This window comes from Hemitrygon akajei, chromosome 7 (assembly GCF_048418815.1).
Source record: "Hemitrygon akajei chromosome 7, sHemAka1.3, whole genome shotgun sequence".
Classification (NCBI taxonomy): Eukaryota; Metazoa; Chordata; class Chondrichthyes; order Myliobatiformes; family Dasyatidae; genus Hemitrygon; species Hemitrygon akajei.
Genome location: NC_133130.1, coordinates 2,413,980 through 2,439,695, shown reverse-complemented (window position 1 = coordinate 2,439,695; position 25,716 = coordinate 2,413,980). Strand labels below are relative to the sequence as shown.

The 25,716-nt window shown below is 46.3% G+C and overlaps 1 protein-coding gene across 1 annotated transcript in view; it reads left to right on the top strand.

Annotated features, from left to right (window-relative positions):
• The first annotated feature begins 318 nt into the window (after positions 1-318).
• mcm3 (minichromosome maintenance complex component 3) overlaps positions 319-25,716 on the top strand; it is a 73,080-nt gene continuing 47,682 nt past the window's right edge. The window contains exons 1-5 of the mRNA XM_073050296.1: positions 319-444; positions 3,571-3,683; positions 7,120-7,328; positions 14,266-14,396; positions 22,208-22,446. Of these exons, the coding sequence (XP_072906397.1) occupies positions 373-444; positions 3,571-3,683; positions 7,120-7,328; positions 14,266-14,396; positions 22,208-22,446 (764 nt within the window). The 5' untranslated portion in view covers positions 319-372. The remainder of the gene's footprint in view (positions 445-3,570; positions 3,684-7,119; positions 7,329-14,265; positions 14,397-22,207; positions 22,447-25,716) is intronic.

Genomic DNA, 25,716 nt, shown 5'->3' with positions numbered 1-25,716 from the left:
GGTTTTGTTCTGTTTCTTAGCATTTACTGTACGTAACCGCAAGAAAATTACCTCAAGATAGTATATGGTGACAGATATATATATATATATATATATATATTAATAATGAATGCTTTTCTGAAAGTAGGATTTAAGAAGGGATACGTACACCGTTACCCCCAAGTCTCCATCAACAATCTGATGCAGGCTTCAGAAGCGCCGGACCAGTGGGCGGGGCTGCGGCGTGACGTAACGAATCTCTGTCTTACGCTATGGCGTTAATACGAATTCACGCTCCGATTGGTGCAGCGTCTTACCCGCCAGATATGTTAATTTGAGGGGGCGCTCTGGCCATGTGACCCGGCGTTTGGCGCGAAAAGCTGAAGCTGGAAGATGGGAACCATGGCGGACGAGCCGGCTCTGAGGGAGGCACAACGGGAGTACCTGGACTTCCTGGACGACGAGGTGCGCGGAGGGAGGGAGGGAGAGCCTGGTACAGGGCTCGGGCTCGGGCTTGCTGCTGCCGCCGGGGCAGGGAGGCAGCTGGGGTCCGGGCCCCGGGCCCCGAGCCCCGGGCCCCGGGGTGAAGGTCGGCAGCGGGATTGGCGGCACCCTGACGCCGTTGGTGGGATGGGGCGCATTCCCGGTGGGAGAGGGGAGGGCTCTTGGGGTCGGAGGCCCCGGTGTCACTGGGGAGGGGATCCCCAGTCCTGTCCTCCGACATGGCCGAGGCCGAGGGGACTCGTTCCGATGGCCATTTGATTCGGTGTGACATTGTGGGTCGAATGCCTGCACCCGGGCTGTTGTGTTGTACGCTCGACCCCGGTCTCCGGCGGTGGTTTAGCCCATAACGCCATGAGATATTGGAGCAGAATCAGGACACTTGTCCTCGCCCACCCCTTCTCTCCCGATCGCGCTACCATCAGGGAGGGGACAGGAGCTGAAGACACACGCACTCAGTTCCAGGAACAGCTTCATCAGATTTCAGAATGGGCGGTGAACCGCCAATATTTCACTCTCTCTGCACTACATCGTTTGTTTGTATGTATTCCACATGAAAGTGTATGTATTGCACTGTACTGCTGCCACAAAGCGGCATTTCAGCCACAGTAAACTTGATTCTGAAGCACTCCAGTTGGGGCCGCTTCCTTGTGCATGTTTTCTGCATCTGTGTTAGTTGGATCCTTGGGCTCCGGGTAAACGAAGGCCAGTCAATCCCTCAATCTGTTCAGTTCATCTTGGCCGCAGCTCTGGCCATTAGTTAAATAGTTTGGCCACAACCCCTTGTGTCCGTCCTGCTTGTCAGTATCCTGATCTGTGACTTTGGTTCTTGGCATAATTACCAAATTTCCTGTCTTCATTTTCATTTTTATTGCCATCTGAATGTACATACGTAGATCCAAGCAATGTTTCTCTGGACCATGGTACACCCACAATACATATATCACACAGCACATAAACCAAATATTTCCATCAATGCGTTAATAAAATAGCATTGAGAATGCATGTGGAGCACAGCTCAGGTAGACAATAAACAGCTCACTGTCCTGGTGACAGGGTATCCGTTAGTCTCTCAGCCTGAGGGAAGAAGCTGTTACTCAGTCCTGATGCTCCTGTACCACCTCCCTGGTGAGAGTGGGTAGTTTTGGAACTACCTTTTCATCAGCATCTTTGTGTTGTGTGCTCAGGTCCTGCCACCTGCAATGCCCTTGGTCAGAGTGTGGATGCAGTTGAAAGATAGATACTTTATTCATCCCCATGGGGAAATTCAACTTTTTTTTCCCAATGTCCCATACACTTCTTGTAGCAAAACTAATTACATACAATATTTAACTCAGTAAAAAATATGATATGCATCTAAATCACTATCTCAAAAAGCATTAATAATAGCTTTTAAAAAGTTCTTAAGTCCTGGCGGTTGAATTGTAAAGCCTAATGGCATTGGGGAGTATTGACCTCTTCATCCTGTCTGAGGAGCATTGCATCGATAGTAACCTGTCGCTGAAACTGCTTCTCTGTCTCTGAATGGTGCTATGTAGAGGATGTTCAGAGTTTTCCATAATTGACCGTAGCCTACTCAGCGCCCTTCGCTCAGCTACCGATGTTAAACTCTCCAGTACTTTGGAAACATAGAAATCCTACAACACAATACAAGCCCTTCGGCCTACAATGCTGTGCCGAAGATGTCTTTACTTTAGAAATTACCTTGGGTTGCCTTCTATTTTTCTAAGGTCCAAGTACCTATCCAGGAGACTCTTAAAACTCCCTACCATATCCGCCTCCACCACCGTTGCCAGCAGCCCCATTCCACGCACTCACCACTTACCCCTGACATCTCTGTTCCTACTTCCAAGCACCTTAAAGCTGTGCCCTCTTGTGTTAGCCATTTCAGCCCTGGGGAAAAAGCCTCTGATTATCCACACAATCAATGCCTCATCATCTTCTACACCTCTATCAGGTCACCTCTCATCATCCGTTGCTCCAAGGAGAAAAGGCTGAGTTCACTCAACCTATTCTCATAAGGTACACCCTCCAATCCAGGCAACACCCTTGTAAATCTCCTCTGCACCTTTTCTATAGTTTCCACATCCTTCCTGTAGTGAGGTGACTGGAACTGAGCACAGTGCTCCAAGTGAGGTCTGACCAGGGTCCCATACAGCTGCAACACTACCCCTCGATTCCTAAACTCAGTCCCCCGATTGATTAAGGTATGACTTAGCCACAGAGTCAGCCTGCGCAGTATCTTTGAGTGCCCTATGGACTCGGATCCCAAGGTCCCTCTTCTTTCCTGGCCAATAATATGGACAGATGGCATTTGTCCTGTTCCTGTCATCTTGTATAATGATGGATGTGTGACTGACAAGGATGATTCCCCCCCCCCCGTTCATTTTCCCACTCTGGCCTCATTCTACTACTTCTCACCTCTTCCCCCACCCTCCTCTGTAACACTCCTCTTCCTCTTCCTCACATGATCCGAGATTCCTTTTCCACCTCTGTGTGCTTTTCCAGAGATGCTGCCTGGCCTGCTCAGTTCCTCCTGCATCTTGTGTATGTTGCTTTGGATTTCCAGCATTTGCAGAATCTCGTGTATAATATCATGTTATGTACATATCATGAAATGTGGTGTTTTGTGGCAGCAGTGTGTAACATATACGTGCTGTAATTTATAGTTTTATTAGAAAAAGTACAAAAAGAGGAAAAGGTATTGCTGTGGTGTACATTGGCTCATTGTCCATCAGAAATCTGACAGGGGAAGAAGCTGCTCCTGACATGTTGAGTATCTGCCCTCAGGCTCCTGTAACTCCTTATACGCCCTGAGTGATTGAGGGCCTTAATAATGTTGCTTTCTTGAGGCATCAACTTTTGATGGTGCCTGGATGCTCGGGAAGTTTGTGCCCATGATGGCTGAGTTTCCAACTTTCTGCAACGTTTACCAATTCTGTGCAGTAGTCCTCTCCCCGCCCCCCCCCCCCCCCCCCCCATACCAGACGGCGATGCAGCTAGTTGGAGCACTCTCCATAGTCGGTTGGTATCTAAGATGATGCTAAGCTTGCAGCAGCAAAAATAATTTGTTTTGAAATGTTTTTACAGCAAGATCAGGGGATTTATCAGAGCAAGGTGAGCGATATGATCAATCAAAACTTGTACCGACTGATTGTCAACATTAATGATCTTCGCAGAAAGAACGAGAAAAGAGCTCATCAGTAAGTATGTAGATGCTGGAAGTATCTTGCAGAATATCTTGTGTTTATGATGTTGGATTCTGATTTTTTTAAATCCAGGTTCTTTCACGAGTCAGGGAAGAGGCACAAATCTTGTTGCTTCATGATCGTTTTATTAAGACCATAAGACATGGGAGCAGAATTAGGTCATTTGGCTGATCAAATCTGCTTTGTCATTCAATCAAGGCTGATCCTTTTCTCTCCTCCTCAGCCCAACTCCTGGCCTTCTCCCCATAACCTTTGCTGCCTGGGCTGGTCAAGAAACTATCAATCTCCACCTTAGACAGATCTAACAACATGCCCTGTGTTTAAAAAAAATTCCACATATTCACCACCAAAGAGATTTTTCTGCATCTGTTTTAAATGGCATTCCTCTATCCGGAGGCTGTGCCCTCTTGTCCTAGACTCCCCCACCATGGAGAAACGTCCTTTCTACATCTCTCACCTTGGCCTTGCAATATTTAAAAGGTTTCAGTGAGATCCACCCTCATCCTCCTAAATTCCAGCGAGTACAGGCCCAGAGCCATCAAACGCTCCTCGTATGATAATCCTTTCATTCCCAGAATCATCCTTATAAACTGTCTCTGGACCCTCTCCAATGCCAGCACGTCTTCTTGGATAAGGAGCCCAAAACTGTTCACAGGCCTCAAGGTGAGGCCTCACCAGTGCCTTATAAAGCCTCAGCATCACATCCTTGCTCTTGTATTCTAGTCCTCTTGAAATGAATGCTAACATTGCATTTGCCTTCCTCACCACCGACTCAACCTGCAAGTTAACCTTTACGGTGTTCTGCACATGAACTCACAAGTCCCTTTGTATCTCAGATTTTGGGTTTCCCTCCTTTTAGAAAATAGTTTGCATATTTATTTCGACTACCAAAGTGCATGACCATGCATTTTCCAATATGGTATTTTATTTGCCACTCTTTTGCCCATTCTCCTAATCTCCTAAGTCCTTCAGCAGCCTTCCTGTTTCCTCAACCCTACCTGCCCCTCCACCAATCTTTGTATCTTCCGCAAACTGGGCAACAAAGCCATCTAATCTATCACCTATATCATTGATATACAGCATAAAAAGAAGTGGTCCCAACACCGACCCCTGTGGAACACCACTAGTCACTGACAGCCAACCAGAAAAGGGTCCATTTATTCTCATTCGCTGCCTTCTTCCAATCAGCCTATGTTGTAATCACGCTAGCAAGTTCCCTGTAACACCATGGGCTCATAACTTGATAAGCAGCCTCATGTGTGGCACCTTGTCAAAGCTTTCTGAATATCCAATTGTACAACATCCACTGCATCCCCTTTATCTTTCCTACATGTAATCTCAAAGAGTTCTGACACAGTATACAACCTGGGCATTCAGCTCCCAACAACAATCATTTTCAGTCACGATTCAGTGAAGGCCACATTATACCTGGCGATCTGTAAACACTAATAGAATGAAGAAATTCAGAGCAGAAGCTTGTAGCAGAAACATTAAAGACTAAACTGATGTGCTAAGAAGATGATGGTGCCTCTTTGAGATTAGCTATTTTGTACCACGGAGACGAGGAAACAGTCCATTCAAATTTGTAGGTAAAGTCTCCAAATGAACATGGAGGTGGGGGGCCAGTATTCCTGCAGGCAGGTTTGCAAGTGCTGTTAGGGGTGGTTTGACCAAATTTTACGGGTGTGGGAACTGGAATGATGGGGGCATTTTGTATACAAATAGATGCAGTGTGTAGTGAAACTGAGGAAGAACAAGGAGATGATAGGGCAAAGTTGCTGTGTAACATTGGGGAACGATCTAAGGGTGAATTCAGGACTGAAGCGGATACTAGCAGGGATGACAGCAAAACAGCAAAGACTGCAGTTTCAGGGGACAGTTCAGAAGGTGCAGGAATGTTACTACGGAAGATGAAGTATTCTGAAGAGAGGGTGAGGCAAGGGAAGGTAATGACAGCATAAAAGCAAAAGTGAGGACATACAGTACAATGCAGTAAATATCAGTGGGGACTTAGAGGATTGTGAAGCTGCTTAAAACCAGCAAAAAGTTGCATGTTGGAATTCTTTGAGGAAGTAACAAGCAGGACAGGAAAAGGAGAGTCAAGTCAGTGGATGTTGTTTACTTGGATGTTCACAAATGTAAACAGCATGAAACTTGTCAGTGTTAAAATGAGCTACCAGCACAAATGATGCCTGCAAGCTCGATTTCAACGTTTAAGAAAAGTTTGGATAGTAGGAGCACGGAGGGCTATGGTTCTGGTGCAGTTTAAATGGCTCTGATATTCATTTTCTTGTGGGCATTCAATGTAAATACAAAGAAACACAATAGAATCAATGAAAGGGGGCACACAAGACGGACAAACAACCAATGTGCAAAGACAACAAATTGTACAACTACAAAAAGGATTTAAAATGCAAGCAATAATTAGCAAGAACAAGAAATGAAAAGTCCTTGAAAGTGAATCCGTAGGTTGTGGAACGTTTCAGTGATTGTGCCAGTGAGGCTGAGTGTAGTTATTCCCTCTGGTTTTGGAATCTGATGGTTGACAGGAGAATCTGTTCCCTTACCTGATGATGTGAGTCCTGAGGTGTCCTTTTCACTGCGGCTGCCAGGGAGGTGGTAGTGGCAAAAAGACACCACGATCTGGGAGCTGGGCTCTGATGGACGCTGCTTTCCTGCCACAGCGCTCTGTGTAATGGTGGGGATTGCTCTGCCCGTGATGGACTGGGCCGTACATGAGGCTGCTTAACAAGTTAAGAGCCATTTCTATTATAGGAAATATACTAGCGTGGTTGGAAGATTGGCTTATTGGCGGGAGGGAAAAGTGTGGAAAAAAGGGGCCTTCTCTGGTTGGGTGCTAGTGACCAGAGGTTTTCCACAGTGGTCGGTGTTGGGACCACTTAGCATTATATGTGAATCATTTGCATGATGGAGTTGATGGTTTTGTGGCCAAGTTTGCGGATGATGCGAAGGTATGTGGAGGGGCAGGTAACGTGGAAGCAGCGAGGCTACAGAAGGACGGATTAGGAGAATGAGTGGACTAGTTGCAGATTGGAATATAGTGCAAGGTCATGCACTTTGGAAGGAAAGGCACAGACTCTCTCCTAAACAGGAAGAAATTTCAAAATACTGTACAAGAAAGGACTTGGGAGTCCTTGTGCAGTATTCTGTATGTAAGGAATCTGTCTGATCTCCCTGTGACTGTGGGTTTTCTCTGGGTGCTCCAGTTACCTTTCATAGTCCAAAGGTCTCCCAGTTGGTAGGTTAATCGGTCATTGTAAATTACCCTGTGATTAGCCTGGTGTAAAATGGGTGGGTTGCTGTGTTGTGTGGCTCCTTGGGCTAGAAAGGACTGTTTTATGCTGTAAAATTAAAATGTTCAGAATATCCATCCACAAAGTAACTGTTTACCTCCAATACCCTCTCCTAGGCTACTGAACAACTCTTTCGAGGAGCTTTTGGCCTTTCAGCGTGCTTTGAAGGACTTTGTTGCTTCCATCGATGCCACCTATGCCAAACAGTTTGAGGACTTCTACATTGGCCTGGAAGGCAGCTTTGGCTCCAAGCATGTCAGTCCACGTACCTTGACCTCACGTTTCCTCAGCAACATTGTCTGTGTGGAGGGGATTGTGGTCAAATGTAAGTCCTTACTTGTGTTGCCTTTGGTCTTGTTGGTTCACGGTGTGAGAATGGATATATAAAAGTGGCCTCCATTGGGGTCAAAAATGGCTGTTGCGTCCTAGCTGTCTATGATGTGCAAGCCAGGGCAGTATGATATGGAGAGCAAATTGTTGCCATTACAGCTGCTGAACCCAAAGAAACAGCAGAGACCATCACAGCTCGGCACAGGGGTTGCAGTCAGCGGTGATCGCAACATAGGATTGCGTTAAGGATGCTAGCTCCAGATTTTTCCTTGGGGTTTCCCCGTGTGTTCCACATCCGTTTTCCTTCCAGTTGAGCTGCCAACCATGGCTAACAAGACCCGTCTGCCCGAAGTGACTAGTTTTAAGGTGCCAGTAACCAGCCTTTGCCTCTTCTGTCAGGAGAAGTGTTTAGCTGGGCTTAGTAGGCTCAGTAGCTGGACTTGGTTTTCAGAGGCTATTCGAGACTCACGCCATTGGGAGCATTTAATAGTTAGTGGGAGCCTGACCCCAGTACCCCCTCCCCTTGCCCAACTGTGACGATTTTAAAGAACCATACAAAATGTATTGTACAATTTTCATGACCCCTGAAAACGTACAAGGAAGTTGGTGAGAAATATAGGGAGGAACAGAATTCGGATTAGTCTTTAAAATGGTAGTGAATGTACTTGATGGTTGACTTTAGATCAAAAGAACACAGAACATTTACAAGGATGTTGCCGGGACTTGACAGCCTGAGTTACAGGGAAAGGTGGAATCGGTTTGGACTTTATTTCCTAGAACCCAGGAGAATGAGAGGAGATTTGATAGTGGTATACAAAATTAAGAGGGGTATAGATAGGGTAAATACAAGCAGATAGTATGAGCCTACAATTAGTGGTCATGGGTTAAGGGTGAAAGGTGAAAAGTCTAAGGGAAACATCTTCACTTAGTGTGGAACAAGCTGCTGGTGGGTGTGGGTTCGATTGGAACATCTAAGTTTGGATAGGGGCATGGAAGGGAGGGCTATGGTCCAGGTTCCAGTCATTGTGACTATACAGAGTGTTGGCCCTGCACTAACTGGGTGCTGTAGTGCTCTGACTTGAGAACCTGCATGGTGAATCTTTCTGATCTGCAGTATGCCCTGTGGGACATGTATGGAGTCTGTGCGTGACCAGTTTCCACACTGGTCCTGGTGCTCGATGAAGTGCTAGGTTTGAGCTGCATTGATCTGTGAAAAGTTGCACAGCAGTTCTGTCAATTGGTTCCTGTGGCTTTTGGCAACTTGGTTCAATGTCAGAAATCTTTCTCAAAATCTAATTAATGGTAGCCTGGGCATCAAAATGCCTTGAGTCAAACATAATGACTTGCAACACTACAACTTAGTACTGGTTCTTCAGCCCACAATTCTATGCTGTTCTTTTAACCTACTCCGAGATCAATCTAACCTGCAATCCTCGACATAGGTCTCCATTTTCTATTATCCACATGCCTATCTAAGAGTGTAAATCTCCCTAATGTATCTGCCTGTATCACCACCCCAGCAGTGAAGTTCATGCCCCCACCATCTTGTGTATTACTAAAACTGGAATCCCTCCCCAAATCACCTTAAAATGTTGTCCCCTCATATTAGCTATTTCCACCCAGGGTAAAAGTCTCTGGCTGTCGACTCAGTCTCTGCTTCTGTCATATTGTACATCTCTATTGAGTCATCTCTCATCCTCCTCCACTCCAAAGAAAAAGCCCTCGCTCTCAGAACCTGTGCTCGTTAGACATGCTGTCTAATCATCCTGATACATTTCCACTCACCCTCTCCAAAGCTTCCACAACCTTCCTGTAACGAGGCGATTATATTAACTTTTTTTTAGAGTGGCAGAGTTTTTGGGACCATGAATGTCAGTGATTTTGTTTTGGCATTTCACTGTTATTGTTGGCTTGCTCCTCTGATTTGGATAAATATTTTTGCGCACACTGACAACCATGTGGAGCATTCTGGAAGTCAGAGCCGGGTCTGTTTGGAGCACCTAGACAACAGTGAAGCATAACGTCAGGCCATTGTATACCGATTACAGCTCGGTTTTCAATGCCGTCACCCTCTCAGTATTAATTACTGAGCTTACACATCCATATAACAATCACAGCACGGAAACAGGCCATTCCGGCCCTCCTAGTCCGTGCAACTTACTCACGGGGAGACCAGAATCACTACAGATGGTGATAACGTCTGAATGCTGTTTCCCTGCCATCATCTCATTTCAGCCCATGAGCACTGTTATCCTTTCTTTGCACTAATTGTTTCATGAATTATAGTCAGTACTGCAGTACGGAAACAGTCCCTTTGGCCCATCCAATCCATGCTGGCGTTACTCTGATGACTCCTCAACGCCACAACTGGACCATTACCCCCCCCCCCCCCCCCCCAATACAACCCCCATCTATGTATCTATCCAAACCTCTTAAATCTTGGATCCGCCACTTCTGCTGTCTGCTCATTCCACACACTCACCACCTCTGAGTGAAGGCGCTCCCCTTACGCGTTTCACCTTTCATCCTTAATCTGTAATCTCTCGTTCTAGTTTCACCCAACCTCAGTGGAGAAAAGCTGTTTCCATTTACCCTATTTATACCCCTCATAATTCTGTGTACCCCTATCAAATCTCCCCTCGTTCTCCTACATTCCAGTGAGTAAAGTTGTAACCTGTTCATTGTGGTTTATAATTTGTTGTGATTTGCACTGTACTGCTGGGTGGTGGGAAGGAGACTCGACTATCAAAGAAGAGTAACCACTCCTTCCCTCTGCTGGCCTGCACGTCACCTATGGTCAGGGTGTAGCACCTGCTGATTTCCACGATTCGGGTCATGTGGAGCCATGGGAGTAGATGGTGGATTGTTGTATGAGCACCTGGTGCATATCACAAGTCCTGGTTATGCGACCTCTGAGGCCAGGCTGATAATCTCTGAGAGGTATTGATAATGGCTGGGGTCACCAGTTTTGTAAAGACTCTACCCAGAAGGCAGCGTTAAACCTCTTCCATTGGGAAGTTTGCCGAGAATAGTCATGGTCATGGGACCATGTTACAACACAGCACAGAATGATGATGACTGCTGCAAATAACACAATTTCACCACATCAAGTCAGTGATAATAAATCTGATACGATCAGCGCACTACCCCTGACCACAGTCCCACTGCCTGCAAATGAACTGCAGTTAATCCCCTGTCAGCACTACCCCAAACCAGGACTTCTGCCATGGAGAAGGGGCTGTGTCTGGGAACACTGCTGCCTGTCCTCCCATCCTGATGGCAACGGAACTCTACTCTTTATTGCATCTAAATCCTGAAAGGTCGTCCCCCCCCCCCACACTCAAATGCACTGTGGATGGAGTTGTTCAGGATGTCTCAGTGCCACCCCTTCTCGAGACGACTGGGGATGCTGGCCTTGTGAGTGAAGCTCACACCCTAAAGCTGAACGAGTTGCCAAAGGGTTTTGGACACGTGCTATGATCTCATGACTCCACAAGGGGATGGTCAGCAGCTTCCCCAAGCTGGTTGGATCTTCCAAAGGTCCTTCTCTGGAAGTAATTTGAGCAATTAATCGTCTGGTGAAATGGATAACTTTGCTATAAATCTCTGTCCTGGGGTTGGAGGTGTGTTTGTGCGTGGGGCGCTGGGAAAGGGGTGTTCTTGTTTTCTTCTGAACGTTGAAGCATCAGAAGCTTGGCTTGATTTCTCACATCTCCAGTGCTCATGGGAAGTGTTCACCACTCCACCTGGAAGTTTTCATGTTTTGTTATCTTACAATGAATCACAGTGTATTAAATTGACACTGATCAACAGAAAGGACACTTACATGTCAAATTGAGAACAGATTGGTCTAAATTTATTACATTTATTAAACACAAACTGATTCCAAAATTACTCAACTCCCTCAAGTTAGTATTTAGTAGATGCACCTCTGGCAGCAATTACAGCCTTGAGTCTGTGTGGATAGATCTCTGTCAGCTTTGCACATCTGGACACTGTAATTTTTCCCCATTCTTTACAAAACTGCTCAAGCTCTGTCAGATTGCAAGGGGATTCTGAGTGAACAGGCCTTTTCCAGTCCAGTCACATTCTCAATTGGATTGAGGTCTGGACTCTGACTTGGCCGCTCCAAGTCATTAACTTTGGTTTTTAAGCCATTCCTGTGTAGCTTTGTCTTTATGCTTAGTGTCATTGTCTTGCTGGAAAACAGATCTCCCAAGTCACAGTTCTCTTGCAGACTGCATCAGATTTTCCTCCAGGATTTCCCTGGATCTTGCTGCATTCATTTTACCCTCTCCCTTCACAAGCCTTCCAGGGCCTGCCGCAGTGAAGCATCCCCACAGCGTGATGCAGCCACCACCGTGCTTCACAGTAGGGGTGGTGTGTTTTGATGTGCAGTGCTTGGCTTATGCCAAACATAGTGTTTAGTCTAAACAAAAAGCTCAACTTTGGTTTAATTTGACTATAGAAACTTACAGCTGACTTCAGAGTCTCCCACATTCCTTCTGACATTGTCTAGCTGAGATTTCATGTGAGTTTTTTTTGAACAGTGGCTTTCTCTTTGCCACTCTCCCATAAATCTGCGACTGGTGAAGCACCCGGGTAACAGTTGTTGTTTGTACAGTCTCTCCCATCTCAGCACTGAGGCTAGTAACTCCTCCAGAGTTGGCACAAGTCTCTTGGCCTCCCTCACTAGTCCCCGTCATGCGCGGTCACTCAGTTTTTAGAGGACGACCTGCTCCAGGCAGATAGAGCACATTACAGGCCCTTCGGCCCACAATGCTGTGCAGACCCATAAATCCTACCTCCCATATATCCCCCCACCTTAAATTCCTCCATATACATAGACCTATCCACACAGACCCAAGGCTGTAATTGCTGCCAGAGGTGCATCCACCATATACTAACTTGCGGGAGTTGAGTAATTTTGGAATATAGATTTACAGCTATGCCGCATTCTTTACATTTCTTGATGATTAACTGAACTATACTCCCAGGGATATTCAGTGACTTGAACGTTTTCTTGGATCCATCTCCTGACTGGAGCTTTTTAATAACCTTTTCACAGAGTTGCGTGAAGTGTTATTTTGTCTTCATGATGTAGTTTTTCCCCAGGATACTGACTCACCAGCAGTTGGACCTTCCAGGCGTATTTTTACTACAGTCAATTGAAACACTTTAACTACACAGGGTGATCTCTATTTAATTATGTGACTTCTAAAACCAGTTGGCTGCGCCAGTGATGATTTTGTATGTCATATTAAAGGGAGTGATATTACGTACCCCGTAACTGGGTATCTTACCAGCAAAGATAGAAGTATCCGTTGGAGTCTGGTACTATTTTCAAAACAGTGTTTATTAGTAAAATATACAAATCAATATCAAGAATGCAAATATACAGATAATACTCGTTAGCAATACTAAACCTAAAAGTGTGGGTATAATAGTAAACAAGCTCTATCGTTGTCCAGGGGATAATGAATTATCATGGGAAAGTATAAAGTTCAGTTCAGTTCATGTAGGCTGAGGTAGTTGTTGGTTCTTTTGTTGTAACCGTTGGAGGGAGGGAGAGAGAGAGAGAGAGAGGGCGAGCAAACTGTGACAGCTACAGTCAGTCAAACCTTTTTTTACGTTCTTGATCCGTCGATGTGTTGTTGTGGCCATTCAGGTATGACCCCTCTCGCCTTTAGCTAGACCGTTCTATGGTGGACTCGTCACCCAGGCAAGGGTGGACACACACACAAGCCCCCACCGGCCTCGCTATAAACACTGTGAGTTAAAATTGACCGATCCTTCGTTCGGTCTCCGATGCCCCACACCTTCTCGTGGGTTCCAACACTTAAGCAGTGCTCACTAGTGTGTCTCCTGGTGTGTCTGAGGGGTGTCTCCCCAGACCTCACTTTTATCCCTACTCATGGGGTCTCAGGTGTCAATCAGTTTTGAATGGCTTAGCCCATCAAACCAGCCCACTCCGGCTGTCCACTGAGGAATTTTAATGAACAGATGGTACCAAGTAATCAGCCCTCTCCGGAGCCATAAGTCTTACAGGAGTCATAATATGGTGGAACAACAAGTCTCTTTCTCCCTGTGTTATCTCTCCCTTATCTGAAGCAAATGTTCCAGTCCCAGTATGTTTTTCCCTTTGTCTCTCTTTCTCTCTCATTAGCAGCGTGGTAACAGTAACAGTTTGTGATTCTCCCGGGGGGGGGGGGGTGGAAACATGGGCAACTCTGTACCCTTCTGCCCATCAGAGTTGTTCATCCTTCGTAACAGTGAATACTTATGTAATCAATTATTTTGTCTTGTATTTCTAATTACTTTAGATAACTTTGTAGAGATCTGTTTTCACTTCGACACCAAAGTCTTTTTCTGTTGATCAGTGTCAAAAAAAAGCCAAATTAAATCCATTGTGATTTAATATTGTAAAACATGAAAATTCTGGTGGGGGGGGGGGGTAAGAAATACTTTTTATAGACACTGTACATTGAAACATACAGTGAAATACATCAACGACCAACACAGTCCGAGGATGAGCTGGAAGCAGACTGCAAGTATTGTCACACTTGCAGCACCAATATAGCATGCCCACAACTAACCCTAATCCACACAGCTTTGGAATATAGGAGGAAGCCAGAGCTTACTTGCCCATTACCCTTCCTGGGCATAGGTCACCAACAACAGCTTGCCATAGTTCTCTGCCCTGGGCACGGACCGCAGCAATATCATTACGCTTTTTCATTTGCTTTTTTAACTTGTACTGTAATTTATGCTTTTATTATGTATTACAATGTCTGCTGCAAAGCAACAGGTTTCATGATGTATGCTGATTGATTGAGTCCCTTAAGTTGTGCTGGTTGTTAATGAAAACCATGTATTTCATGCTTTGTGTCTGATAAATTGATGGAGCTAAGCCTGTTTTGTATCCTGTGTAGGTTCGTTGGTGCGTCCGAAAGTTGTTCGAAGTGTCCACTATTGTCCTGCCACAAAGAAAACCATTGAACGCAAGTACACGGACATGACTTCTCTGGAAGCTTTCCCTTCCAGTGCCGTCTACCCAACAAAGGTGAGGCTGCTGGTGTACAGTGAGCAGGGTTGTCCTGCTTTTCCATTTTCCCCCTTGGAGCTGGTAATGGTGGATCTGAAGTAACCCTTAAATGAGAGCTGGTTGGAGTATTTCTGATAGAAAGTACACTCATTTCCACCTCCCTTATCAGAAGGTTTGAGGCAAGAAGGGTGAAGCATCTCAAAATAAAGCTGCTGTTCTGAAATGATTGTAGAATAGAGATAAATTATTATAAGTACGGAACAGAGAACAGTACTTCTCGTTACAGCCCCTTCAGCCGACGATGTTGTGTCGGCCTTTTATCTACTGATACAGCGTGGAATAGGCCCATCGAACCACTCAACCCAGCAATCACCGGATTTAATCACAGCCTATTCATGGCAGGAGTGGGAATTAAACCCGGGTCGCCTGTACTGTAAACTGTTGTGCTAACCACTGCACTACCACACCACCAACCTGCTAAAAACAATCTAACCCTTCCCTCCTGTGGAGCCTCCGTTTTCTATCATGCATAAGCCTATCTAACAGTCTTAAATGCTACAAACGTTTCTGCCTCTACCACCACCCCTAGTAGGGCATTCAGACATCCACCACTCTATAAATAAAAAAAATTACAACTCACATTCCCCCAGTGTTGTATGAAAGGCAGTACTCAGCTCTCTCCCTGAACTGACTGCATTGCCGAGTACATTTCCGAGAGCTGATTCAGGGTCGTTGTTTTGAACTGTTCACTGTTATATTTTTCTGCACATGTTGCCTCACCGGCTCAGTCTTCCTTTTCCAGTTTTACCTCAGATTTCCAGTACCTGTAGCATTTCTGTTTTCACAGTGCTAGAGGAATCGGGTTTATTAACAGGCATATGTGGGTAAAATTTCTTTAATGTAGTAAAAGATTTTAATAAATGTATAAAAAGAATTATAAATATTACAAAATAGTGGAAAAGGACAGTAAAGAGTTAGTGTTCCTGGACCATTTAGAAATCTGGTGATAGAGAAGAAGCTATTCCTGAAGCATTGAGTGTGTGTCCCAGGAACACTCCTCCCTAATGGAAACAATAAAAAGAGGGCATCCTGGAAATCTCGAATAACACACAACATGCTGGAGGAACCCAGCAGTCAAGTGCCATCTTGTGAGGAATGGAGTCATCGTCTTCAGACCCCTGTGCAACCACTTTGGCAGTTATGAGAAGCGAGCACGTGGGGTCCACAATGATGGGTGCTACTTTTTTGAGGCACAGCCTTTTGACGAATGTTGTTGATGTTGAGGAGGCTAGTGCCCATGATGGACTTGGCAGGTCAGGCAGCATCTATGGAGGGGAATTAAACAGTTAATGTTTCAGGCTGAGACCCTTTATCAGGACTGGAAAGGGAAGGGGAAGAAGGTGGGGGTCAGGGAAGGAGGACACACTGGCAGGTTTTAAGTGAAGCCAGCTAAGGGTTGGTTGGGAGGTGGAATTGAAATGGTAGAGAACAGGAAATCCTGTCTGACGGAGCAGAGGTGCTTGATAAAGTGGCGTCCGAAGCGATATGGGGTCTCACCGATGTAGAGGAGGCCTCGCCAGGACCACTGGATACAATGGATACTTGACCCGGTGGCCAGATGGATAAATGGAGGGGGGGAAGCAGGGGATAGGTGGAAAAGGGCTGGAAAGAAGAAACCTGACAGGAGAGGTAGTGGGCCGTAGGAGAATGGGCAGGTGAAGGCAGCTTCCTGAAACAAAAACAAAATGGATATATAAATGGGAGTGGTTACCGCAGTCGATGTTCATACCATCAGGGTGGAGAATACCTGGGCGGAAGGTGGGGTGTTCTCTCCTCTTCCAGCTTATTTCATCACCCCCTTTCTCAACCCACTAACCCTCCTCTCTCCCCCCCCCCAAAAAAACCTGGTCTCAAGTATACCTGCCATCTTGTTCTCCTCTGTCTCCCCACCCACCACCACCACCTTAACACCTCTTAATTTCTCATTCCCATAATTTTTCCAGTTCCCCTCCCCTCCTTTATTCCCCAGTCTGGTCTCCTGACTCTTCTCACCTACTTTCCTCTAGTGGCCCTCTTGCCTTCTGTAACACACACAACAGGCTGGAGGAACTCGGGTTAGGCAGCACTAGGGAACGGAATAAGCAGTCGACCCTTCAGGACTGGAAAGGAAGGGGAAAAATAAGGAGGTGGGTTGGGGATGCAGGACAGGACATGACGCGTAGCCGTAGTAGCGAGTCTGGCTGAGTTCGTGGTCAGAGGGCAGCACAGATGACGGGGAACGGTGAGAGAGGATTGAAATTTTTCAGGGTAGACGTCCCGTGAAGAGGCTTCACAGTGGAGCAGTGAGTCTTTAACGCAAGAGAACCTGCAGATGCCGGAATGCAGCGCAAAACGCACAATGTGCTGGAGGATCTCAGCAGGTCAGGCAGCTTCCATGAAAATGAATAAACAGTCGATATTTCAGGCTGAGGCCCTTCATTAGGACTGGAAAGTAAGGGGGAAAGATGCCAAATTAAGGGGGTGGGGGGAGGGGAAGAGGACAGTGGTAGTCACAATAATATAGTGCTAGATTCAGATCATTGCCACAGACAGCTGTGGAGGCCATGTCATATCATTGGAGGTTGCTGGGTTCTTGATTAGAGGGTGTCAAAGGTTAAACGCGAACACGGTCAGAGGGATAATAAATCAGCCATGATGGAATGGCTCAGCAGACTTGATGGGCAGAATTTAGGCCATTTCATCATGGCCCACTCAACCTCACACACCTGCCTCCGATGCCCTGACCAATCAGGAAACTATCAATTTTTGCTTTAAATATGCCTGCTTTCTTGGCTTCCGCAGCTGTCTGGCAGAATCACTACCCTCTAGCTTAAAAAAATCCCTCTTTGCCCCTATTATGGATACCACCACCAAAGGTAAGTTTGGATAAGTGTGGATGGGAGGGGTATGGTCTGGGTGCAGCTTTATGGGACTAGGCAGATTAACAGTTTGGCATGGGCTGGATGGGCCGAAGGGCCCTTCTCTGTGCTCTGTGGAAATGCCATTCCTCTGTAACATTAACTGTTTCTGTTGTATACAGAAGAATATTTGATGTCATGAGGTTAGGTTTGTTGGAGAAGGGAAAGATTTGAAGTTGAGATGAAATCTTAACCCTGCCATACCCTAAGCCAAAGAGCAGTGAACTTACAGTCTGATGTCCTTCCCCACAAATAAGCGCAGGAGGAAATGTCAGAAACATGAGCTGGCAGAAGGCACAGTCTGTACCACAGGTTTGAGCTGAGACCCTTCAGGGCTGACGCTGCCTGACTTCCTCCAGCAGTTTTTGTGTTTTGCTCCAGGTTTCTGGCATCTGCAGAATCTTTTTGAGTTTACTTTGAGGTGACCCTCAATGGTGGCATGGTAGTGTGGTAAGGAGTCTGAACTGACTAAAATTGTCCCTAGTGTTCCAGATGGGGTCTGACCAAAATCCATTATAAGTTTACATCAGCACGGTTATTGTAACATTATTTCAGTGCCAGTGACCGTGGTTCAATTCTGCTATGTCTGTCGGGAGTTTCTACATCCTGCCTGTGACCGTGGTGTGTCAGGCATTCGTACACTCTGCCTGTGACCGTGGTGTGTCAGGCGTTCGTACGGTCTGCCTGTGACTGTGGTGTGTCAGAAGTTTGTATGGTCTGCCTGTGACCGTGGTGTGTCGGGAGTTTGTACGGTCTGCCTGTGACCGTGGTGTGTCGGGAGTTCGTACGGTCTGCCTGTGACCGTGCTGTGTCGGGAGTTTGTACGGTCTGCCTGTGACAGTGGTGTGTCAGGAGTTTGTGTGGTCTGCCTGTGACGGCGGTGTGTCAGGAGTTCGTACATCCTGCCTGTGACCGTGCTGTGTCAGGAGTTCGTACATCCTGCCTGTGACCGTGGTGTGTCAGGAGTTCGTACATCCTGCCTGTGACCGTGGTGTGTCGGGAGTTCGTATATCCTGCCTGTGACCGTGGTGTGTCAGGAGTTCGTACATCCTGCCTGTGACCGTGGTGTGTCAGGAGTTCGTGCGGTCTGCCTGTGACCGTGGTGTGTCGGGAGTTCGTACGTCCTGCCTGTGACCGTGGTGTGTCGGGAGTTCGTGCGGTCTGCCTGTGACGGTGGTGTGTCGGGAGTTCGTACGTCCTGCCTGTGACCGTGGTGTGTCGGGAGTTCGTACATCCTGCCTGTGACCGTGGTGTGTCAGGAGTTCGTACATCCTGCCTGTGACCGTGGTGTGTCAGGAGTTCGTGCGGTCTGCCTGTGACCGTGGTGTGTCGGGAGTTCGTACGTCCTGCCTGTGACCGTGGTGTGTCGGGAGTTCGTGCGGTCTGCCTGTGACGGTGGTGTGTCGGGAGTTCGTACGTCCTGCCTGTGACCGTGGTGTGTCGGGAGTTCGTACATCCTGCCTGTGACCGTGGTGTGTCAGGAGTTCGTACGTCCTGCCTGTGACCGTGGTGTGTTAGGAGTTTGTGCGGTCTGCCTGTGACCGTGGTGTGTTAGGTGTTTGTACGGTCTGCCTGTGACCGTGGTGTGTCAGGAGTTTGTACGGTCTGCTTGTGACCGTGGTGTGTCAGGAGTTTGTACGGTCAGCCTGTGACCGTGGTGTGTCAGGAGTTTGTGCGGTCTGCCTGTGACCGTGGTGTGTCAGGAGTTTGTACAGTCTGCCTGTGACCTTGGTGTGTCAGGCGTTTGTACGGTCTGCCTGTGACCCTCTGGTTTGCTCAGGTGCTCCACTTTCCTCCACATGCCACAGATGTGCAGGCTAGGAGGTTCATTGGTTAGATGGGTATAATTGGGCAGCTTGGGCTCATTGGGTTGGAGCGGCTTGTTAACTGTCGGTATCTCTTACAAATGAACAGTTAGATGTCTCCCCATTTGTACCCGTATCCTCCTGCAGTAATGCACAGAATGCCAGAGGACCTGAGCAAGTCATCTGAGGGGGAATAAACATCGTTTCGGACTGAGACACTTGGACAGAAGTGATGCTGCTTGATGACTTCCTCCAGCATTTTGTGTGCATCGTTCAAGATTTCCAGCATCTGCAGAATCTTGTCTTTACACGTACAAAAGGAGCCCATTCTAGGTGGCACTGTGTAGTTTTTGTGATGTGAACAGTCACCGGAGAGACACAGCTTGCAGCTATGAAGTAATCTTTTATTTGACCAAAAACGGAGAAGTCTGTTTGACCCAATATTATGTGACATTTATATACTAAAGCTCAAAGGAAAATTCTATATTTACAATGCATCTACAATATGATATAACCTTCACACCTCCTCCTTTTGCACCCACACTCCAGATACCAAATTTTTCAAATGCCTGCTGTTCTCAGCTCTGAGAACCTGTTGTCCAGAGCTGCATTTTAAATTTACAGTCCACGTTCCGATTGTTTTCTGAAGTTAATATTTTGTTCTACATCGAAGTTCGGAGTTTGCCCTAACATAATGGTAGTGCAGTGTTGTTGCAGCACTAGTGACCTGGGTTCAATTTTTTGCTGCTGCTTTAAGGAGTTTGTCCGTTCTTGCTGTTCTCCAGTTTCCTCTCTCATTGCACAGATGTACAGGTGAGTAGGCTAATTGGTCACATTTGGGCAGCGCTGGCTCATCGGGCCTGTAAAACAAAATAAAACGTGTGGGATATTTTGCATTTAAAGTAGCCTCAGACAGTGCAACACTCGACACTGTCCACTCACGTGCAATTGCCACACACTAATCCAGAGCTGTCATTGCCAGGATGTGCAAAGCTCCACCACGTTTTACTGGGTTTGATTCCGGTGTGCTCGGGGCCATGGTGAACAGTTTTACAATCACGGAATCTGCAGCGGTTAGGGCAATTCATGTGTGCTTGCTGCTTCTGGTCAGAATGTAGAAATAGACAGTATAATAGTAATTTATTTACAGAGCACCATGAAGATAAGGTAGTTCAATGTCCTTTACAATGGGGAGCAGAGTCCAGGTCCTTTGGCTGACTCTTTAACCTACTCCAAGGTCAGTCCATCTTCCCTCCTACATAGGCCTTCATTCTTCTCTCATCTATCTGAGTCTCGTAATGCATCAGCCTCTCCCATCACCCCTGACACACCCACCACTCTGTGGTCAGCCACGTTCAGCAGTCCCAGAGACACTCCGCCTTAGAACATAGAACATTACAGCACAGTAGAGACACTTCAATGTGCTGACCTTTTAGCCTGCTCCAGGATCAATCTAAGCCTTCCCTCCCGCATAGCCCTTCCATTTTCCTAATGTGTCTGAAATGCCCCTCATGTATCTACCGCTACTACCACCCCCCAGCAGTGAGTTCCAGGCACCCATCACTCACTCTATTTAAAAGAACTAACTGTACCTCTGACTTCCTCACGTTTTCCTCCAGTCACCTTGAAATTATGCCCCCTCCTATTAGCCATTCGAGGAACATAGAATAGTCCAGGACCGCGGTTCACCCACAATGTGCTGAGGCTTTAACCTACTACAAGATCAGACCAGACTTTGTCTCATACGTAGCCCTCCATTTTTCTATCATCCATGAGCCTATTTAACATCTGTAATGTCTCTACCAACCTCCCCCATGCCCCCAGCAGTGGGTTCCATGCAACCCCTCTATATTTTCCTCAGAACACATTAAAAATTGTACTCCAATGTTGCGTAGGGCATCTTGGATATGCAGGCTTCTGTTGAGGTATCTTTGCTCTCTCCTTCAGGAATAATTGAGCCTTTCTGTTACGCGAGCTGTCCGTTGACCTTGTTCCACAGTGCAGAGCTTTTTTCTGATGTTGTGATTCCTGTCTTGCTTGGTGTTTGTGGCGTAGAGTTTCATGTGGGACTGGCTGGCGTGGAAGCCTTGACCCAGTGTGTCAGCCCTCTATTTCCCTCCACCGGTGCTGCCTGACCTGCTGAGCTCATGCACCATCTGGGTTTGAAAGTCAGGTGGTTCTTGGAGTCACTGTTATGTATACGCACAGAGCAAGAATAACAATAGAATAGTATGATTAAGTGTTTTTATTGACTCATGTTGGTAATTATACGTGCTGGGCAACTTGCAGAGTTGGGGCAATGAAGCAGGCTCACCAAATTGGAAAACACGCAGTTGAAACCCTGTGCTAAAAGAAAGTGCCTTTGCGTGCGAGATTCAGTCAGCTGCATGTGCACCACATTCTCACAATCAATCCGATATGGTGCATCCGTGGCTTCGGAGAGAACATTGGAGACTAATTCGACACCCAGTTAGACTTCTGATCAGGAACTGTGCGACTTCTGATCTGTCACAGAAGGAAGACAGTACCCCAACTGCGTAGATTTGGCATGTCACCTAAAAACTTGACAAACTTTGAAACTGCGCAGTAGAGAGCAGCCTGACTGGCAGCATCATGGCCTGGTATGGAAGAGTCGACAAAAAGTGATGGATACGGCCTCATTAATCACAGAAAAAGCTCTCCCCAACATTTGAGTGCATTGACCAGAAGCACTGCAGCATTCATCAAGAACCCCACCATCCGGGCCATATTTCCCGCTGCTGCCGTCGGGCAGGAGGTACAGGAGCCTTGGGTCCCACGCCAGCAGCTTCTTGACGCATTGTTATTACCCTGAACCAACTCACAGCCTACAGACTCACTTTCAAGGACTCTGCAACTCGTGTTCTCAATATTGTTTACTTTGTTTGACTTCATTACTTGTACAATTTGTCCTCTTTTGCATTTTGTATGTCTAGGTCTGTGTTTTTCAGAAATTTATTTTCTTGTAAATGTCTGCAAGAAGTTGAATCTCTGGATAGTACGTGGTGACATGTACTTTGATAATTTACTTTGGCTTTAACCTCACTAGGATGAAGAGAATAATCCCCTGGAGACAGAGTTTGGACTGTCTTCGTACAAAGACCACCAGACCATCACCATTCAGGAGATGCCAGAGAAAGCTCCCGCTGGTCAGCTGCCTCGCTCTGTCGACATCATTCTGGACAACGATCTGGTGGATGTGGCTAAGCCGGGTGACCGGGTGCAGGTGGTGGGTACCTACCGCTGCCTGCCGGGCAAGAAGAATGGCTACACCTCCGGCACGTTCAGGTAAGGCAGCATTAATGCTTCAGTCACCACCAGGGGGCACAGTTCGCCCTCGGTAGTCAGCGCTCTTGTAACATTTATCACACAAACAGGGTGTGGTGTCAGAAGCGCAGGTTTTGTTCTGGGTGAGAGGAAAGCATTTTAAAGAAGATTACAGAAGAGCATGTTTGTTTGACACTGAGTAGTTGATACAGAACAATATAACAGAAAACACGTTCTTCAGCAGTCATGTTGTGTAGGTTACTGTCACCGGCGTGTGTTGTGAAATTTATTAGCTTTGCGGCAGCAGTACAATGCAAATTAAATATAGAAAATCAAAACTGAATTATGGTAAGGAGATACGTATATTAAGTAGTTAAGATGCCTCTGAGGCCTCCAGTCAGATTTGACCATGGATATTGTGTTCTAGCTGTGTAGATATGCAGGCCAGGGCAGTACAGTAGGAGAGCAAGCTGGTGCCCGTGTCCCCCTCTCCACACATCTGATGAACCCGAAGGAACGGGGGAGACCGATACAGTTTGGCACCAACAGCGTCGCAGGAGTGTCCAGTCAGCATTGAACTCAATGTCGGACTGCCGCAGTGGCTCTAGCTGTGGACTTTCCCCTCTGGGATTATTGCTGAAGCCTTCCCCATGAGTGGGTATAGCCGCACTGATTTGAGATCAGAGTTTTCCTTCTAAATGAGTTGCCAATCAAGGCTGACAAGCCCTGCTTGCCCAAAGCAACTGGTTTTAACGTGCCAGTAATCCGCTTTGCTTCTTCTTTTGTTAGTAGAAACAGGTGAAGGCCAGGAGCTGGATTATTTGAGGTGCGCACAATTTGGAGCATTAAATAGGTAGTGGGAGCTTGTCCCCATTGTCAACCCTAGCAATAACAACTGTAAGGAACCTTGTATTAAGATAAATAGTTCAAAAACAGAAATTAAAAACAAAGTGAGGCAGTGTTCATGGGTTCAATGTCCATTCAGGATGGCAGAGGGGGAAAAAGCTGTTCCTGAATTGCCGAGCATGTGCCTTCAGGCTCCTGTACCACCTTCCTGATGATAACAGTAAGAAGTAAACTACTTAAGAACTTTTAAAAAGCTATTATTAATGCTTTTTGAGAGAGTGATTTAGATGCATATCATATTTTTACTGAGTTAAGTATTGTATGTAATTAGTTTTGCTAAAACAAGTGTATGGGACATTGGAAAAAAAGTTGAATTTCCCCATGGGGATGAATAAAGTATCTATCTATCTATCATCTTGGGTGGTGGGGGTCCTGAATGATAGAAGCTGCTTTTCTGATGCATCGCTCCTTGAGGATGTCTTGGATCCTGCAGAGACTAGTACCCGTGATGGAGTTGACTAGTTTTATAACTTTCTGCAGATTACTTCAATCCTGTGCAGTAGCTGCCCCCATAACCAGGCCAGTCAGAGTGCTGTCTACAGTACCTCTATAGAAGTTTGGGTGTTTTGGATGACAAACCAAATCTCCTCAAACTGCTGATGTATAGCCGCTGTCCTGCCTCCTTTATGCTGCATCGATGTGTTGGGATCAGCGATAGATCCACTCTCTACACTTCTGATCCCACGGTGAGGATTGATTCATGTTTCCACATCTTGCCCTTCCTGAAGTCAACTTTGGTCTGATTGGTGTTGAGTGCAAAATTGTTGCTGAGATGCTACTCAACTGGCTGGTGTATCTCATTCCTGTAGGACCTCTTGTCTCCATCTGAAATTCTGCCAACAATGGTTGTAATATCAGCAAATATCACTGGTATTGTGAAATTTGTTTGTGGCAGCAGTACATTGCAATGCATCAGATTGTAAGTGTATTTTTAAAAATTAAATTAAATAGTGCAAAAAGAGAACAGAAAAAGGAGGTAGTGGACGTGGGTTCAAATTCAGATATCTGATGGCAGAGGGGAAGAAGCTATTCCTGAAACGTTGAGTGTGTGTCTTCAGGCTCCACCTCTCTGGTCACAATGAGAAGAGGACACATCCAGGGTGATAGGGTGCTTAATGATGAATGCTGCTATTTTGAGGCATGGCCTTTTGAAGATGTTCTTGATGCTGGGAAGGCGAATGCTCATGATGGAGCTGGCTCAGTTTACAACTTTGTTTTTTCCAATCCTGTTCCATCGCCCCTCCGTACCAGCTAGTAAGAGTGCTCAGCAACGGTACACCTGTAAAAACTGAGTCTTCTCCAGTTCCTAATAAAATATAGTCTACATGACATTGAAATGCAGTGTACCTTGGGGTTACTGTAGATTAAGAAAAGGGTCATTGTAACCTGTTTGTCTGTAGAACGTGAAGTGTAGAGTTGGAAAGCTGGCTAGAACCATGGCAGGCAGAGTCCTGGAATGAATGGTCTTGGAGCCGGAGTGGGACAACACAAACAGCTCCTTTGTGCACCACGTCCACACGGACCCTTTTCGTCATCTGTGCTAACCCCATTTCCTCATAGTAGCATGGTACCCTTCGATGCCCTGTGTATTTGAGGTCTAAATACCTCTGTCTGCACCATTCCAGCAGATTCGATTCATTTTCTGGATTAACTCCACTGTACTGAAGTAAGCCTGGGTGTCTAGGATCTCGTGTGTGGTTGAAAGCAGCACAGAGTTTCATTTTGGTTTTGTGAAGTTATTAACCAATGAACCAAAGGCTTGGTCTGCATGAGCCAAACTGGTATTTATTTAGAGATAAAATGTGGTGCAGTCAACGGGCAGTAACCCACCTATTCAATCCTAGCCTGTTCACAGTGGGAGGAAACAGGCAGCCAGAGGAAACACATGCTTACGGGAGAACATACAAGCAGGTGATGTTGGGATTGAACTCTGAAATCCGATGCCTTTAATAGCGTGTTTCCATGGTACTTGTTAAGCCTCACTATTTTGAGTTAAACATCGATAACAATGGCCTCTGCTTCAGTATCATTGAGTTCTAGGGTGCAAGTCCATTGTTCTTTGAAAGTGACGACACCGGTAGAATCAGAATAGAGTTTAATATAAAAAAAACTATGTTACAATAAGAAATCTATATAAAGAATTCAATTAAGTAGTACAAATAAAAACACTGAGCAAAAATAAAAAAATGTGGGTTCACTCCCCATTCAGAAATCTGATGGCAGAAGGGAAGAAACTGTTCCTGAAACGTTGAGTGTCTCTCTTCAGGCTGGTATACCACCTCCTTGATGGCAGCAACATGAAGAGGGCATGTCCTGAGTGATAGGGGCCTGAATGATTGATTCTGCTTTCTTGAGGAATGCCTTTGGAGGTGTCCTCTGCTGGGG